General features: G+C 31.9%; 2 protein-coding genes across 6 annotated transcripts; both read left to right on the top strand.

Annotated features, from left to right (window-relative positions):
* The first annotated feature begins 519 nt into the window (after positions 1–519).
* On the top strand, positions 520–7,428 carry LOC107418760 (nuclear poly(A) polymerase 1). The gene is made up of 13 exons (XM_048473514.2): positions 520–724; positions 827–1,502; positions 1,591–1,668; positions 1,982–2,089; positions 2,993–3,055; positions 3,153–3,314; positions 3,945–4,058; positions 4,170–4,232; positions 4,324–4,653; positions 5,192–5,356; positions 5,447–6,412; positions 6,917–6,990; positions 7,194–7,428. The coding sequence occupies exons 2-13, from the start codon at positions 1,386–1,388 to the stop codon at positions 7,237–7,239; spliced, it is 2,286 nt and encodes a 761-aa protein (XP_048329471.2). The 5' UTR covers positions 520–724; positions 827–1,385; the 3' UTR covers positions 7,240–7,428.
* A 3,019-nt stretch (positions 7,429–10,447) lies between these two features.
* LOC107418755 (uncharacterized) lies at positions 10,448–14,819 on the top strand. 5 transcript variants are annotated; one of them, XM_048473535.2, is made up of 4 exons: positions 10,448–10,660; positions 13,028–13,218; positions 13,510–13,587; positions 14,479–14,819. In XM_048473535.2, the coding sequence occupies exons 1-4, from the start codon at positions 10,499–10,501 to the stop codon at positions 14,564–14,566; spliced, it is 519 nt and encodes a 172-aa protein (XP_048329492.1). In that variant the 5' UTR covers positions 10,448–10,498; the 3' UTR covers positions 14,567–14,819. The 5 variants fall into 5 exon arrangements, with proteins under 5 accessions (XP_048329492.1, XP_048329493.1, XP_048329488.1 ...); XM_048473536.2 differs by having other exon boundaries at positions 10,449–10,660; positions 14,558–14,819; XM_048473531.2 differs by having other exon boundaries at positions 10,449–10,660; positions 13,028–13,587.
* The last annotated feature ends 2,515 nt before the right edge of the window (positions 14,820–17,334 follow it).

The raw sequence follows: 17,334 nt of genomic DNA, 5'->3' as shown, positions 1-17,334 counted from the left end.
CAATAACCAATGTAGACATTGCACTAGAAGAGACATACAACTAAACTATTTATAAATGATTTATTGTATAACAGAGAATTTGTAAAAGCTCCTCGAAGATTTTATGTAGTTACAAATAACACCATACTCATAACATTTTTTAATTATGAAAAGTATAAAGCAATAATACAGAATTATTAAATTTTAAAGCCACAAAAAAGAAAAAAAGAAAAATCATTTTCAATTATATTATTAGTGGAATTTAATTGTTCACTCAAAAAAAAAAATTTGATTAAACCAAATATGTCAAAAATTAAAATATTATTTCAAAAAATTGTTATTATTTATTCAAATTAAAGGCTATTACTTGCACCCCAATACAAATATTACTTGTAATTAGTTAATAATTTAAACGAGATATATATACATATTTTTTTGTGGGTAAAGAATTTAAACGAGAATTGTGTATTTTCCTGTATATTATATTAGCTGTAGAATTTTTAAGATATATATATACATACATACATATTAATTCTCTTTTCGTCTTTTTATTCACCAGCACATCATTCAACTGTTACACAATCCAGCCCCTCCTTCCAGAACGACAAACCGATAGAAAAACAATAAAGAAAAATAAAATAAATTAAAAAAAAAAAACAAAATAAAAAGCAAAGGAAAATCAGAGAAACGCCCAGAAAAGCCTAGCCTGATTATCTGACCAGATTCTCCGAAACCTAATCTCTCTGTGAGCTCTCTCTCTATTTTCCTCTTTCTTTTTCTCTCTTTCTCTTTCTGTCTCTCTTTCTATTAACGCCTTTTTTTTTTTTTTTTTGGGGTGGCTTCAAAGGGTTTGCTCGCGCTGGAAGATTTTGAGGCTCTGCTAAATGATCATTGTTGAAGACCCTCCGATCAATACAACAAAAAAGAAGTTGCAGACTTTGAGCGTGTTCTGTGTTTTTTAGTTTGGGTTTTTTATGATTGTTCCGTGTGGCTCCTTTATTGTCCAGAGTTTTGGTTTTTCTTTGTTCGATTAAAGCCCAGAATGGTGCTATACTTTGTTCGATTTTAAGTTTAGTTGCTTTTTTTTTTTTTTGGGTTCGATGTTGTTATAGTCTTTTTTTTTTTTTTTTGTTCTCTTTTTGTAGCTTTGGGATTTTTCCCAGTACTGTATAATTGATATTTACATCATTGTTAGTCTTTTTTTTTTTTTTTAATTATTTATTTGTTTCTGGTTTGAATTTATTGAAAAAAAAAAGGGGAAAAAAAAAAAAACAGAACAAAGAAAAGGCCAGTAAAACATTACTGTATACTAAAAAAAAAAAAAAAAAATTGTTGGTAACGGCCCCAGACTGTGAAAAATATTCAAAAGAATAAATTTTTTTTTATAATTCTGCCAATTTCTATTAATGGGGAGTCCCGGATTAGGCAACCGGAATAACGGACAGAGGTTAGGCATTACAGAACCAATTTCTTTGGGTGGACCAACAGAGTACGATGTGATGAAGACCCGAGAACTTGAAAAGGTTTTGGTTCATTTTCAAGTCTGACTCATTTTTTAATTGTAAATTTTAGCTCAAGTTGTGCTGAAAATTGGATTTTGTGGGTGATCAGTATTTGCAGGATGTTGGTCTGTATGAGAGTCAAGAAGAGGCTGTCAGGAGAGAGGAGGTGCTTGGCAGACTAGATCAGGTTATTTTATTTTATTTTTTTTATGCCAGTTTCACTATCGTATGTACGGTTCCTAGAATGTTGAACAAAGTAAAGATGATAAGTTGTCTCAAGTATCAGCTTTTATGTTATAATATTTTATTTGTAAGAAAGGGTTCATTAGAATTGAGCATGTTAGGTCTGTTGTGATAATTGCCTCAGGTTTTATTTCTTTACTGCGTCATTTATGTCAGACACTTGATCAGTATATCTGAGTTTTGTTTCTTTGCTTGTCTTGTTTGATGTTGTTGATACTGTTAACTGTTGCTGTTGCTGTCCTTGTAAAATGAGACAGATTGTGAAGACATGGGTGAAAACAATTAGCCGGGCAAAGGGTATGAATGAGCAACTGGTGCAACAAGCAAATGCAAAGATATTTACTTTTGGTTCCTATCGGTTAGGGGTATGTATGTATAATTTAATTTATTTTAAGGGTTGCACACTTTTATTGAGCTCTCACATGTCTTCTAGTGTAGAAAAAGGGAAAAAGTTCCTTTCTTTTAATGATTTGACATTTAGGCATCCAATTTAGTCTATTTTTGTTATGGGAGTATGACCCTAAGTTATGAGTGTAAATTATTGTTATGTTATTTATTTAGCATGGGGTATGAATATCTAGCTTTATCTGTATTTTAACGTATCAACCTTGCTTAAAAATCATATTCACCTAAAAAACAAAAAACTTTCCTTAAAATCATACGTTCTTAGTCATATATCATGTAGTTTTCATGATATGGGTTATATGAAATCATGCTGAATCCTAGATTTGGACTTGGGAGTAAAATTGATGAATCAATGCTATGCCTTGGTGATGTGTTGCCCATGCAATTCGTACATGTGCTGCTCATTGATTCCCAGTTATTGACAAGTGATTATGCGGGATTGATATCTTCATTGTTATAAATTTTAGAATTGCATAATTTTTATTAGAAATTCAAAAATAAATAAATAAATAAATAAAAAGTAAAGAGGGTTTCAAATGAGGTTACAGAGGCTGGAATTCATGTTTAGAATGTGCCAACTAACTATCTTTCCTCTACACTTTCTATTCATTGCATCTATATAAACTATGCATTTGTGCCTGTTTTATCTTAAGAGTTTTATTTATCTAATCATAAGCAAGATATTCAAATAAAAAATTTCATTTCTCTTCTTTTTGCCTCCCCACCCCTCTCACTTTTCACATGCTGTTTTATTAATTACCATTGTATCCGGTCCTACTTAAATAGTGTTTGATTTTTTGAATTATTGTTATTTTTTTTTTTGCTTGTTATACTTGGCACATTCATTTTACTCTCATTTGCAGGTGCATGGCCCTGGAGCAGATATAGACACACTCTGTGTTGGACCTAGACATGCCACACGAGAAGTACAATTCAGATACCCCTTTATGTGCAAAAAATTTCATGTTAGTTTTCATGGTATTTAGTAATGAACTTGAAATTTCACTTCTTACTTGGCTGTAGGAAGATTTCTTTGGTGAGCTATATAAAATGCTGTCGGAGATGCCTGAAGTAACAGAGTTACACCCAGTACCTGATGCTTATGTCCCAATTTTATCATTCAAGTTTGGTGGGGTTTCAATAGATCTTCTTTATGCAAAACTATCACATTATGTTATTCCTGAAGTAAGTGTTGGTTTTATGCTGAAAACATTTTGTCCAAATTTGAACTCGTTTTTAGCTTGCCTTTTGTGGTATTTTATTTGCATAATCAATAATGGTATATTATGGGTCACTTAAGGAAGTATCCTCATCTTGGTTAAATGCACAAGGGACAGCTCAAGCAACAATTATTGACTTGTTCTAAGAATACTATTGGGTTCAATTTAGCAGGATCTTACAATTTCTTTTCCACCAGTACTGCTTACCAAACGTTTCAACCACAAGGTCTTGGTTAAAACCTCAAAACCTGGCTGTCTGTTTTGCCAATAAGATATTGATGTTGGCTTGTTATGTGGGTGAATTATTGTTCTGTTCTACGAACAGGCATTGGACTCGACTTAGCAGAATGTTACCATTTCTTTACCCCCACTGCTGCCTACAAATGTGTCAACAAATACAATGTTTTGGTGAAAACCTCAAAATATGGCCCTGCCCCTTTTACTAAAAACTATTATTGATTTGTTACATGGGCAGTTTTGAAGAGCTTATAAGAATGATATCTTTTGTCATAATTTTATGGGAGCTAGGTTTGCTTTTAATGTTAGTTATTTTGGTATTTGAATTTTCCATTTCTAACATATTATTCTGTGTCAGGACTTAGACATATCACAGGACTCAGTCTTACAACATGCAGATGAACAAACTGTTCGTAGTCTCAATGGTTGTAGAGTTACTGATCAAATTTTACGTTTAGTTCCAAATATTCAGGTTTTGTGCATTGTTAACTCTTGCCCATCTGTTAGATGTGAAATCGTGTTTAAATCTTTCTATAATTTTTTTTGCCTCTTGTTTATTGTATTACTGTTTTTGGCGTTGCAGAATTTCCGCACTACCTTGAGATGCATGAGATTTTGGGCAAAGCGCCGTGGTGTTTATTCTAATGTATGGTGGAACTTTTCTATTAGTCCAGATTTCTCTGCAGTTCTTGTTATTTCTTCAGTCATCAGTGTGTTCTGCTCTCTGTGTCTGCCAGGTTGCAGGGTTTCTTGGTGGTATAAATTGGGCGTTGCTTGTTGCTCGCATATGCCAGTTATACCCCAATGCACTTCCCAATATGTTAGTGTCTCGGTTCTTCAGGGTTTATACTCAATGGCGTTGGCCAAATCCAGTCATGCTTTGTGCAATTGAAGACGGATCTCTTGGACTTCAAGTTTGGGATCCTAGAAGAAATCCGAAGGACAGGTATCATAGGATGCCTATAATTACTCCAGCTTATCCTTGTATGAACTCTAGCTACAATGTCTCAACAAGTACTTTACGGATCATGTCAGAGGAGTTTCAAAGAGGGAGTGAAATTTGTGAGGTATGATTCTAAATTCTAATATTGAGTTGTGATGGCTTTTTCTCTCTGCCTTGACTGTGGTATGCCTGTTTATTATCAGCCTAACTGAAATCATGGCATTCTCTATCTCTCTCTCTCAGTTGGCCGCATTCTTTAGTTTTTCTTATGGATGTTTGATTTTTTTTCTTCCTGCTGGAGACGAGTTTATATTTATCTACTTTGAAGTGTTCCCAATGTACCATCTACTGGTTTTCATCTCTGGGTAGCATTCAGGTTCTGTAGTTGAGTTGGTTTGTAATCAGTTTCTGAGATACCATTAGGAAGTTACTTTTTCTTTGGGTCAACATGCTATGCTTTATGTTGGCCTGTCTTTCAATCCTTTCTAGCTTAAAAAATGCTTATTATATTGAAGTATATGGTAGATGAATATTATGCCACTCTTGAGACAAAAATTCTGTCTGTCTTATAGGTGTGGCAATTTATGTTTTACTTCAACTTGATATTGCAATGTCCAAAAGTTTTTCTTCTTTCTTGGATTGATGTTTGTTAGTGTTGGCAGGCTATGGAGACAAATAAAGCTGATTGGGATACTCTTTTTGAGCCTTTTGCCTTTTTTGAAGCGTATAAGAATTATTTACAGATAGAAGTAAGTGCAGAAATTGCTGATGACTTGAGAAAATGGAAAGGTTGGGTTGAGTCTCGACTCCGTCAGCTGACACTTAAGGTGAACCTTTTTCCTGAGGTTTTATTCTTGTCTTTTATCCCTCTTCCTAATAACCAGTGATCCTTATCCAGCTTTTACATGTAAATTCAGATGGAGAGGTTTAGTGACAAGCTGCAGTGTCACCCACACCCAGGTGACTTTTCAGATAAGTCCAGACCTTTCCATTGCTGTTACTTTATGGGTTTGCAGCGAAAGCAAGGAGTACGAGTGAATGAGGGGGAGCAGTTTGATATAAGGCCGACTGTTGACGATTTTAAGCACTCTGTCAACCTGTATACATTATGGAAGCCTGGAATGGAGATACGTGTATCCCATGTAAAGCGAAGGAACATACCTAATTTTGTATTTCCTGGTGGCGTTCGACCTGCCCGCTCATCCAAAGTAACTTGGGATGTTAGGCAGGTTTCAGACCTGAAGGTATCTAGCCATGCACAACCAGATAGGTCATGTGAAAGTAAAACAGTTTCAAATGGAGCAGATGATGGGCGAAAGAGAAAGCGAGTGGAGGATGATGTAGATACTAATTCAAGAAATGTCAAGCCTGTAGTGCCCTCAAGTGGGGAAGTTCGTGTGGCAAGCCCTCAAATCAGCACTGTCAGTTCATCTTCCGTCAAATATGAGAATATGGATGCCAACAAGTCGGTGGAGTTGCAAAGAGAAAAATCAGTTAACAGCATACCAGAAAACTTAACAAAGTTGGAAAATCCAGCAAACATTCAGAATGGTGAAACTGAAGTATCATCGAGATGTGATCTACCACCAACCAAATCTCCTCCTGCAGCTGTTGCTGATGCATCAAGCTCTAAAGAAGCAGAGAAGCTGGCAATTGAGAAGATCATGTCTGGTCCATACATTAACCATCAAACATTTCCTGAAGAGCTGGATGAGCTTGAAGATGATTTTGATAACAGTAATCAGGTCAAACATTGTGTGGGAAACATGAAAGACAGCCACATTGAGTCTTCAAAGCCATCAGTAGCAATACCTGTAACTTCTAATGCTGGAACTGGGCCTTCCACTGGTTTATACTTGAATGGGAGCTTAGAGGAGCTTGAGGTCAATCCTATACCTTTCGTTTCTGCTTATAAGTTCGTATTTCCGGTTTATATATTTTGATGTTCTCTCTTGAGTTCATATATTTTGTTTATGTATGCACTATTGCTAGTTCACTTTTGTGGTGTATTTCTTTTGGTAATGTAATGGAAACCATTTGGCTTTTTATAATATCTGTGGAAAATCAACTGAATATACAACTTTAGTTTAAGATGGATTTATATTGTTTTTCCTTTGAATATTTTCTATATATGGCTATATGCTCAAATTAAACTTCCAGCTATCAAAACGAATAAATACTGTGTTAGAGAATCTCTGAGCTGATTCTTATGTGGACTTATCTTGTATCATTGCTGGCTTACTTTTTTATTTGCCGATAAACTTAGCCAGTAGACAGACGTTGCACATATAGCTAAGATGTTTGTGTTTCATTGATCAATGTCATTGTTCAGTTTTAGTTGTTCTAACAATACTCATTCCTTTTTTCATCTTTTTTCTTCTCCAAAGCCTGCTGAACTGATGCCACTAGCATCGAGCCAAACCTCTTCTGCACCTGTGGTACAGCGGAAGCCAATCATCAGGTACTCGATTCAATCTCTCTCTTTCTCTCTCTCTCTCAAAGATTTAAAGTTTTGCATGGCCATGGGTTACAATCTTGATTAATATAAGCAAGTTAGAAAAAAAAAAAAAAATGTACTATTTCTTGTTGCGAAGAAAGCTTGCCCTTGAATTTCAAAGTGTGTTCACAATAGGTTGATCACTATGATTCCACATGTACTTGCAGGTTAAACTTGACCTCCTTGGCCAAAGCTACGGGCAAAAGCTCATGAGTGGAAGTTCAATTTTTCTCATCTAAAATAAGAAATTTTATTTTCCATTAAACAATTTTTGAGCTTTGTTGTAATACTTATGGCCAATAATAGACGTTGAATTACCAAAGCCACGTTTTATGTACATGAGAATGTTAATTATTAGAGAAAGTAAAAGAGAAATATGGGAAGCCCGTTGGCTGATGTTTATGTTTGTTTGTTTTTTTTTTTTTAATATTTTATCTTTGTCCCAGATATGTAGCGATGAAGAACCTTACAATGTAATACGAAAGAAAGAAAGAAAAAATTTGACATTATTTTACGATGTGATATTACTTTTTTGGTTGAAAAATTAATTTAAATAATCAAAAGATGTGATAGTATTTTTAGATTGAATATTATTATAAATTAAATATGGATAAATAAATTTAAAAGGATAACTGAAATTCAATAATTTCTGTTTGGGTCAATGAAATAATGATGAAATGCTATGAGTAAGATTGTTATGGATGAATTCTCTGCCATTTATGCCCAACTTTGTAAATGTTCCATCATGCCATTGAAGAAATTAAATTAATATATATATATATATATATACACACACACACACACACAATGATGTAAATAGATTATTTAGTTCGATAAGAGTAGCAAGGATAAATTATATATAATAATATTAATTTAAAATAATTTTTTTATTTTTTAGTATTATAAATCTAGTAAGAGAAAGCAAATCTTTAATGAAAATCAATTAAATTCTTTTATGGTGTTTAAATAACATTGATTTTTTAAAAATTAGAATTGAAAATTTTAAGTATTTTTTTCTTTATCTTTATTTAATTTTATTTTATGTCAATTATCTGGCACCATAAAATGGATTAGATTAGTTTAATATATCAATATATATGATTTTAATATAATGAGGGATTTATTGACGAACTATGAGGATAATCATTCACAGCTTATAAAAATATACAGATATACAAATTTAATGACTATGTATCCTGTTCTGTTTCTCATAATTTATTTTTATAAATTTGATATCATATTATTTTTGTATATATATATTTTTTCCATGTTGTCTATGTTTAGTTAAGAGTAGGATTATTTTATTAAAAGATTTCCTTAAAATAAATGACTAATGACTCATAACAAGTCTAATTAATTTCTTTCGGATACAGATCCTATGATAAATGTTTCAGAAAAAGAATAAAAAGTCTTTTTAATACAGATTTAGAAAAAGAATGTTGCTCAAAACATCAAAACTTGCAAAACCTGACTAAGAAATTAAATTTTACTACATGTTGCCTGCTGCTTTTAATCAAGGAGTACTTTACCATCACTATCAGGGCGAAGCAGGATCTTGACTTTAAGGCGGCCAATGTTTTTGTTAAAAAAAGAAATCACCACAAAAAAGTTTAATGTACAACATTCAATAATAGCAAAAAGAAAAGTACATATTTTCTATTTGTATTATTAGAAAGTATATATAATTTTTTTATAATATTTAAATTCGATTACATATCAATTTATTAACATAAAAAAAAAACATAAATCAAAATAATAATGTTCGTTCTTTTAAATCTTTAAAGTTATCTAGAATTGAATCTATCCTAATCTTTTTTCTTTTTTGAAAACATGTTAGTAGAAAATTTAAAAAAAAAAATGCAAAAGTTATTGATTTCCTTATGTGGCAGAAGTTATTAATTTCTCTGTATAAATAAAATGAAATTGAAAATAAATAAATAAAAGATTAAAAATTGGAAGTCAATATATACGAAAAAACAAGGAGAAGAAATTTTTTTATTATTCATTTATTGTGTTTGTATGGTAGATTATAAGTATAAATAGGATAAAAAATATATGGTATGTTTAAGTTTAGATGACTAGATAATTATGAATTTTATAATACAATAATTTCTAAAAATTAATTAATTAGGATCCATCTAAAGATACCTAAAATAATTTTAACTTAATTTGGAGACTACAGGGGAAAAAAATTAGAATTAATTTTAACTAAAGTAAAAAACCCAAAAAAAATACATATAATTTATATAAAATGTTAAAAGAAAAAATTGGAGGAGGGGGTCCTGTTTACCACAATACTAAACAATAATGAAAAAAAGTTATAACGCGACATTCCATAATGATTTTTAAATTTAAATCCTGATATTTCTAAATAAAAAAAAAATAACAATAAAAGTAAAAAATGCTAGTATAACATATTTGAATACAATGAATACTAGATATTATATACATAAATTTTTTGATAAAATGTAGGAATAAATGGAAAAGTAATAAAGAAGAATACTAAAATAAAAAGAAAAACTACATAACTACATTATTATACATGCAATTTTGTTGCATGAAAAAGGACAATATTATCATGCTTTGGAAAATTAAGAAAAAAGAAATTGAAGAAGCAAAATTGAAAATGTAAGAATCCCATAGGAAATATTTATTTTTTGGGTGAATGGAAAGATTCATGAATTGCATTAAGGACAAAATGGAAATTTCATAAAATGCAACAGTATTTGGCCTGTGATAGCAATGTTAGCATAAAATGCAACAGTATTTGGCCTGTGATAGCAATGTTAGCAAGAGTGGCATAGTGGATCTTCTTTTACGTCCATAAAAATGAAACATTATTGGAGTCTTTTATTGACTCTACAGTTTTTTATTAAACAGAAAGATGGTGTATCTTTCATGAGCAATCCAAGTTGTTGTTGTTGTTTTATTTTTTATTTTTAGGGGCAATATCCAAGTTGTAGTTGGCCAAACAAAAAAAAAAAATAATAATAATAATAATTGATTCTTGGGAAAAATACAAAATAATTAGTAATGGATTTAACACCCTGAAAAAAAATAATGATTGAAAAAGATAAGCAATAGTTGCATAATTAAACTTTATATATTGAAGGAAGGCCACGCAAATTTATCACTATAAAAACCATTTAAACTTGGTGATTAAAAAAAAGAAACACATTTCAAATTCCAATAATAATAATAATAAAAAACAAAAGTACTTTCAACTCTCAACAAGTGGTACATTGGCGGGTAGGGTGTAGTCAAATCAGCAAAGAAAACATAAACGGGTACAAAAATTTGACCCATTAGCGCAAACTAACATGTCTTTGTCTATTTTGTCTGTGAATTTGGTCCACTATTTACCATCTTTCTTGTCTTAATATGTTGTCTGTTTCTGGGTAATAATTTCTTTAGTATCTAAGATTGTTTATAAAGAGTAGAGACATTGTAAAAGAGAAAGAGAGAGCAGGGCATGGAAGAAGATAGGTTGGACTCGGTGCTGGTGCCTTTGGGTCTGTTTGTGTTTGGAATTTACCATGTTTGGTTGCTCGTGACCATCCTCCACAATCCCAGAAGAACAGTCATTGGCCTCAATGCCGAGTCTCGTCACCAATGGGTCTTCTCCATGATGACTGTTAGTCCCTCGTCTCTCTCTCTCTCTCTAATCTGTTGTTTAGAAAGATCTTTGATTGGTGATTGTGGCGGCCATGGCAGAAACTTCTAAAATTTACATGCTGAATGCTATAGTTAGAAGCCCCTTTTGGAATTTTACTTGTTTGAATGTAGTATGGGATAGTTTGGTCAATATTTCATTTTTATCCACCAAATGGGTGGATGAAAATTGTGGTAACATTTTTTTGTTTTGTTTTTCAGAGGTAAAAAAATGGTCTTCTTTGGATTAAAGCTTCAAAGTTTTTCTTGCTTTAATTTTGAACTAATGACAACTCAAAAGTCATGCTTACTCATTTTTGGGGAGACTTTTTTTTTTTTTTTTTTTTTTTTTTTTTTTTTTCCTTTTTTGGCTTGACAGGTTAAGAAAACTGCTACTTAATGTAGCTTTGTGGGACTAAAAGTAGAGAAGGAGAAATATTTTTTTCTTTATGTTATTTAAGCAAGTATTAATTAACCAGATGAAATGAATTTGGGTTTTTGCATATCCTTTAGTTGGTTTTGGATATGCTTTTGTTGATTGATAAAAGAAAAAACAGGCATGTTCTTATTGTTTTCTTTCTGTTTCTAGCAAAGACTATTTAGGTCTGCCTCTTTTTATGGATGTAGCTGTGGGAGCTTGTGCTTGATCTTTTATTGTTTTGCTTCGCTGTTCTGCCTATTACATGAATTGTTGTTGCTGACTTTTGACCTTCGGTTGGTTTGGATTTTTTAATTTTATTTTATACCACCATCGTTCATGATGGATTACCAGTTAAACAATCCATTATATCTGGTTTTATGTTGGCACCAAAACTGTATTTTATGATATTCCTTCTATCAGTTTATGTTTGGTACCTTAAAGGGAGTTTTGGAACACAAGCAAGCATTTTGTTATATGTGAATTAAAAAGATGTTATAGCCCACAGGAACATTTTATCCTTGGGGTTTATGACCAGCTTATGCAGTATATTCTTTTCCTCTGGTGATAAAAGAGTGTGGTGCTTAGTTATCATTAGGAAGAATCCCTTATAATAGGTTTCAAAAATTCATAATTCTTTCTGTTGAAGAATCATAAAGGGATGTACTGCAATAGGTGTCCTTTACAGACGCTCACATTCTTTATCTGAAGATGATTTCAGTACCTTTCCTAAAGTGCTCTCGACTGTAATTGAAGCTGGTCCACATTAAGAATTCTGAAATTGAAACAATTAAACAAATAGAAATATGATAATGAGAAGCATAAGGCTGGAAACAAGAGAAAAAATTATAATTGAAGTTGGAGGAACGGAGGTTTTATTATGCATTACAAAACGTCCATTTCATGCGCACTTGAGTCATATTTAGAATTCGAAATGTGTTAATTAGGAATGGTTAAAATACTCTAGACTGGTGATGTATTGAATGCTAATGTGAAATTGATGAGTAAGGTATATTAACTTTTGTTTTGTCTTTTCCATCGTAAGCAAAATGCATAGTGAAATATATCAAATAGTTTGAGTGGTGTACCTGGGATGGACAATGCTGAAAGTACCGATCTTCTACTTCATGAAGCTTCAGAAACACAAGCAAATCTGTTAATGACAAAATGGTGGGAAACTTGTGATGGATGTTTTAGAGAGTGCAAAAAGAGCAGATTTTTCATTTTTCATTTTTCTTTTTAAGGCATCACAAAAGAAGAGTCTTAGAGTTCATTTTGTTATGTTGTTTCTTGATTCTTCAAACTGTGTGGATGACTGGATCTAGCTGACGAGTGTTACTGTAGTGATTAGCAAGTTATTATGAATTTTTTTTGATATGCTTTCTGTCCTCAAATAGAATATGTGAACTCTGATTATTGATAATAACTTCACTCATTATATTGTAATTCCTGCTAGCTAAACAATTCTGATCATTGAAAATGTTAGTGAAGACATATAAAACAAGTATATATAATGTGTCAAAATTCTATTTGTGATAATTTAGTGATCATTGGATTTAAATAGCCAATGATCTTGACATGTAAACATGAGTTCAAAAGGTCTTGGTGTCCTTCTTCAACTGTGAATTTGAACTTGATACTGCTGGCAATATATGATGCTCATATTACATCTTTCTGCGGGTAAACAATCTGTGGATGGAATGTACTTTGGATGGATGTGGATTTTGTTGAGAACATTTTGCTCTTAAGGCAGTAACGAGATAATGAATTTCCACAAAATTTTCATGGTCTTTAGTTCTTTTACTCATTTTCTCGATGAATACTGTTGCTATCAACTGCTGTTTCAAAAGCTTATACTAGAGTCAAAACGGTCTTCCAACATGTATAACAAATTGAACTTCCAGTAAACTAATTTGACATCATTATTATCAGGATCCAATGAAGAATGGCGTTTTGGCTATTCAAACAATACGCAACAACATAATGGCATCTACACTATTAGCAACAACAGCTCTCACTCTCAGTTCACTGATTGGTGTATTTGTCAGCAGCACAGGCAACTCCAGTGACACACCATCACAAATAATATATGGCAATAAGAGTCCTGTTCTCTTGTCAGTCAAGTACTTCTCCATCTTGTTGTGCTTCCTTGTTGCTTTTCTTTGCTATGTGCAGTCTATAAGATACTTTGCCCATGTAAGTTTCTTAGTCACTGTACCTCCATCAAAAGGAAAAAATGATCCTATTGAGTATGTTGCAAGAAATTTGAACCGGGCAAGCTTATTTTGGTCACTTGGATTAAGAGCATTTTACCTGTCATTCCCTCTCTTCCTCTGGATATTTGGGCCTATACCCATGTTTTTATGTTCCCTAATAATGTCATTTATTCTCTATTTCTTGGACACAACCACCAGTTTTACAAGACAACTTCACAGTGACTCAATTAAAGAGGATGCGAGAACCTGTGATGTCGAATCTGTTGGTCAATCATTGTAAGTGCTGTTGAAAATTACGTTATTTATAATAAATACTGTAAATAGTACGAGCGGAAGTCAAAATATTGAATCAAACTGATCTGATGTATTTTTCTAGAACATTGGTAGTTCTTTTTATTGTTTTGACTGTTTGAAATGGATATGCTTCAATACATATTATTTGGTATCTTTCACGCTTAGTTTTTGAATTGTATAACTAGGAGCTTGGAGAATATCAATGTGCATGTCATGTTTTAGTAATTTTAATCGTTTGGTAAGTCTTCTCCAAGTGACAGATCATGAGGTGAATATTAACTTCCTTTTAAGGTCAGGTAGAATAAAAGTCGGGTTTTACACAAGAAACTTCTTTTCAATTTGCTAGCAGAATGATGAGTAATATAAATTCTCAAGTCAAATATGTATGGCTAATTTGACCAACTTCATTAGAAAAATTGCATGATTAGACTAAACTCACAAGAAAGCAATTGTTCGGGGGCAATGCTTGTTTTGTAGTTTAGAGGATAAAGTGGAAAATGTGACAGTTTGGGGATAAAATGATATCAACCGGTAAAATACTTGTAGTCAATGATATTTTTTTGAAGTTCAGATGATCTTGGTGAATAGATATCAAGACAGATATTTTGCAATACATTGATATTGGTAAACTATACAGTAGATCAAGAGCTCCCAGAAAAAATTTACAGCTGATGAATGAGATATGGAATATATGTGCATTGTTTGGTAAGTAATTGCTTACAAATTTAAGTTATGAAACTTCTATGACTTATGATATGCTCCTACATTTAGTCAAGTATGATTTCAAATTTCTACATGGTGGTTTTTTTTTTTTTTTTTTTTGGTTTTTGCTGCTGCTGCTGATGTTGCTGACTGAATTTCTTTGTTTCATAGCAACTTCAGCAAAACCTTGCCTATCTTTCTGCCTCTCAGATTAAATTGTTGCCTTAAGAGCTTTGTCCTCCATTCTCAGGGAAAATAATCAGTCTGAGGACTTTCAACGTCACACGCCTTTACTTAATGGCTAAACTCCTGTTTCTACCTTCGCTGGCGTGGGATAATCTTGTGTAGTTTATGGTAGGTTGACCTGTTCTTAATGTAAGCTTGGTGCAGTAGTGCCAATAAATACTGATAATTTGCTCTTTAAGCATATCTTTGTAGTTGATAGCTTTTAGAGGGCCTTTTTGAGTTCCATATTCTGTAGAGAATGCTTTCTACATTATTCGTTTTTGAGAGTTTTGCTGTCTATTTCCATTAATTGAACAAAATTTGTTCAGTAAAAATTCTACAGAAATTGCTTGCATAACTCACAAACAATGCAAACACTACTCAACTAATATGAAATTTCAAGTGGAAATGACACGTAATTGTTTTGAGTACTTCCTAACTACCTAACGCATTTCATGGTCTTTTTTCCCATGTTATGTTTGGCATTTTTCAGGGTTAAAGTTTGGACATCCTTATACCGAATCCTGTAAATAATCAAACAGTACTAAGATAATTAAACTCTGCATAGCATCACCTTTTATTTTTATTTTATTTATTTCTTGTTGATAAAACTCCCAGAGGAAAATGAAGGAAAGGGCAATGAATATGACATTTTTGTGGTTCATTATGGAGAAATATGGATTGTTAACCCACTTGATTCTGACATATGTCAGACTGTGCATGACAATTTAATATATATGTGTGTATATATATATATATATATATGGATATATAAATGGGACAGTTTTGGACCACTTTGAATATGCATCCAAGAGGTTGAATGGTCCAACACAGGTGGGGACACCAAGGTCGGGCTCCTTCAGTGGGTAGTAGATTTAGGCATCTCCTTCAACAATTGTTACTGTCACAGACAAATACTGCTCCAAAATCATTCTCTGTCGTTGTGATTCCGAATCTGTTGTGCTTTGAAAAATTCAACTTTTTAGCTACACTTATCTCCATGGAATATTGTGCATGTGGAAAACCAATTCCTGATTTTTATGTTGAGAAACCTAACATGGGTAATTTTTGTCTTGGACTGAAGAACATTAGTCAAAAACATTAAATATATATATATATATATATAAGTGCTCGTTTTGTAATGTTTACATTTATGGTTTTTTGATTTTCATCTTCTTCTTTTCAGAGGTTTTAGTTTGGTGGTATATAATTGGCATACTTTCAAACCATAGTCATCATTCTCATTTAACTAGCTACAAGTTTAAAGAAACAAGTTATAAGATTAAAAACAAGAAACGCCAAATTGCGAGCCATTTCAAATTGTTTAAAATGGTTCAATTTTGATGAATCAAGAAATTGTAATTCAACATTTCCCACAGAAAATTTATCAAAAGAAAATAAAATAAAAAAGAAACATAAATGTCAAGAAGGGTGTAAAATATTAAAGCTTATTTGGAATCTTAAATTATGGCATTATCCTTGTCCGAAGCTTGTATCAAAATCTTGTTATCAAAGCCATAAAAAGAGAGCATTATCAGTTGAACCTCCTGCTTACGCTTTCCATATATCTTGGTATAAGGACAGGCATGAGTCGCATCGCATGACAAGGAAAACTTCAACTACTGGGTTATAATTTGCACCGAGATTTGTTTAGCCAATTGAAATTGGACACGAAAGCCCTGTGATGCTACTTCTCTCTTTTTTTTAGCCAAACTTTGGTAACTTGCCATAATTGAGTAGTGGAAATACCCTAGTATGCACTAAGAAAAGAGAAATTCAAAAAATAAAATAAAATAAAATGAAAGAACAACTTCAACATTTGATTGATCAAAAAACCACTTCGAAATGTTCAACTCATACTAATCTTTGGTGCAGTATTGCAATGTTGTAGCGATCCTCAAAAGACATAGATTACTGGTTGCTAGAAACTAGTGTTGCACTTTTTGTCTACAAAAGAAAACATTATATATATATATATATATATATATGAAAATTCTATGGTGAAGACGGTCCGCATGAGGACATAGTATTAGTGACGGTTTTTCATAGTATTAAGACGGTTTTTTAGAAAATCGTCACCAATACTATGAAAAACCGTCACCAATACTGTGATCCGTATAAGGACCGTCCGTATCATAGACGGACTATATATATATATATATATATATATCATAGGAAAAAGTAAATCATATATTTTAGTTTCCCTTTGGTTAAAATTAGGTTTAAATGTTATCAACCAGTAATCAAAGTGACAGGTGACGCTGACCTATTTTATGTCTAGTATCTGAAAAGTAAAGAAGGATAAAATATAATTAGCTTACATAAGGTGCATCCTTTTTTTGTTTTATTTATTTATTATTTTAAGTGAGGTCAATTCTAGTTATTGGATTCCACTAAATTACAAGTCTCCACCCAATTACATAAAATTCAATAGCCAATTTCAAAGGAACTTTATTTTAGAAAGTAAGGTGTACTTTTTTACTAATATATATGTATACATATAATCATTCATTCTTCTACAAAGACAACTTAAATAAATCATTAGTACATTTGTTATTAGCTATTGGATTAATTTAAAAGTAGAAATTTAAAAATGTAATATTAAATTATTTAATAGTATTGGATAGTCACTGTGATTACTTGTTTTGGAACACTAATAAAAGTTTTGGATTATAAGATATAATTTTTTTATTCATACATTTTATAATAAAATTAATTTAAAATATTGAAAAATAATAATTTTGGACTCGGCCAAACTCTGGTGCACTTTTAGTAAATGCCGATCATCAGATTCGCAACGTC

Source organism: Ziziphus jujuba, chromosome 2 (genome assembly GCF_031755915.1).
Source record: "Ziziphus jujuba cultivar Dongzao chromosome 2, ASM3175591v1".
In the NCBI taxonomy this organism is placed as follows: domain Eukaryota; kingdom Viridiplantae; phylum Streptophyta; class Magnoliopsida; order Rosales; family Rhamnaceae; genus Ziziphus; species Ziziphus jujuba.
Note: the sequence above shows the minus strand (reverse complement) of the source record. Positions and strands in the feature narration are given on the sequence as shown.

What these genes read in the sequence shown, in the direction of transcription:
- LOC107418760 (XM_048473514.2), top strand. Translation starts at nt 1,386, where the DNA reads ATGGGGAGTCCCGGATTAGGCAACCGGAATAACGGACAGAGGTTAGGC. An exon ending in GTTTAGTTCCAAATATTCAG is followed by an intron (nt 4,059 to 4,169) that starts GTTTTGTGCATT and finishes TTGGCGTTGCAG; the next exon opens with AATTTCCGCACTACCTTGAG. An exon ending in GAGGGAGTGAAATTTGTGAG is followed by an intron (nt 4,654 to 5,191) that starts GTATGATTCTAA and finishes TAGTGTTGGCAG; the next exon opens with GCTATGGAGACAAATAAAGC.
- LOC107418755 (XM_048473531.2), top strand. Translation starts at nt 10,499, where the DNA reads ATGGAAGAAGATAGGTTGGACTCGGTGCTGGTGCCTTTGGGTCTGTTT. An exon ending in GGGTCTTCTCCATGATGACT is followed by an intron (nt 10,661 to 13,027) that starts GTTAGTCCCTCG and finishes CATTATTATCAG; the next exon opens with GATCCAATGAAGAATGGCGT. An exon ending in GAATCTGTTGGTCAATCATT is followed by an intron (nt 13,588 to 14,478) that starts GTAAGTGCTGTT and finishes TTTGTTTCATAG; the next exon opens with CAACTTCAGCAAAACCTTGC.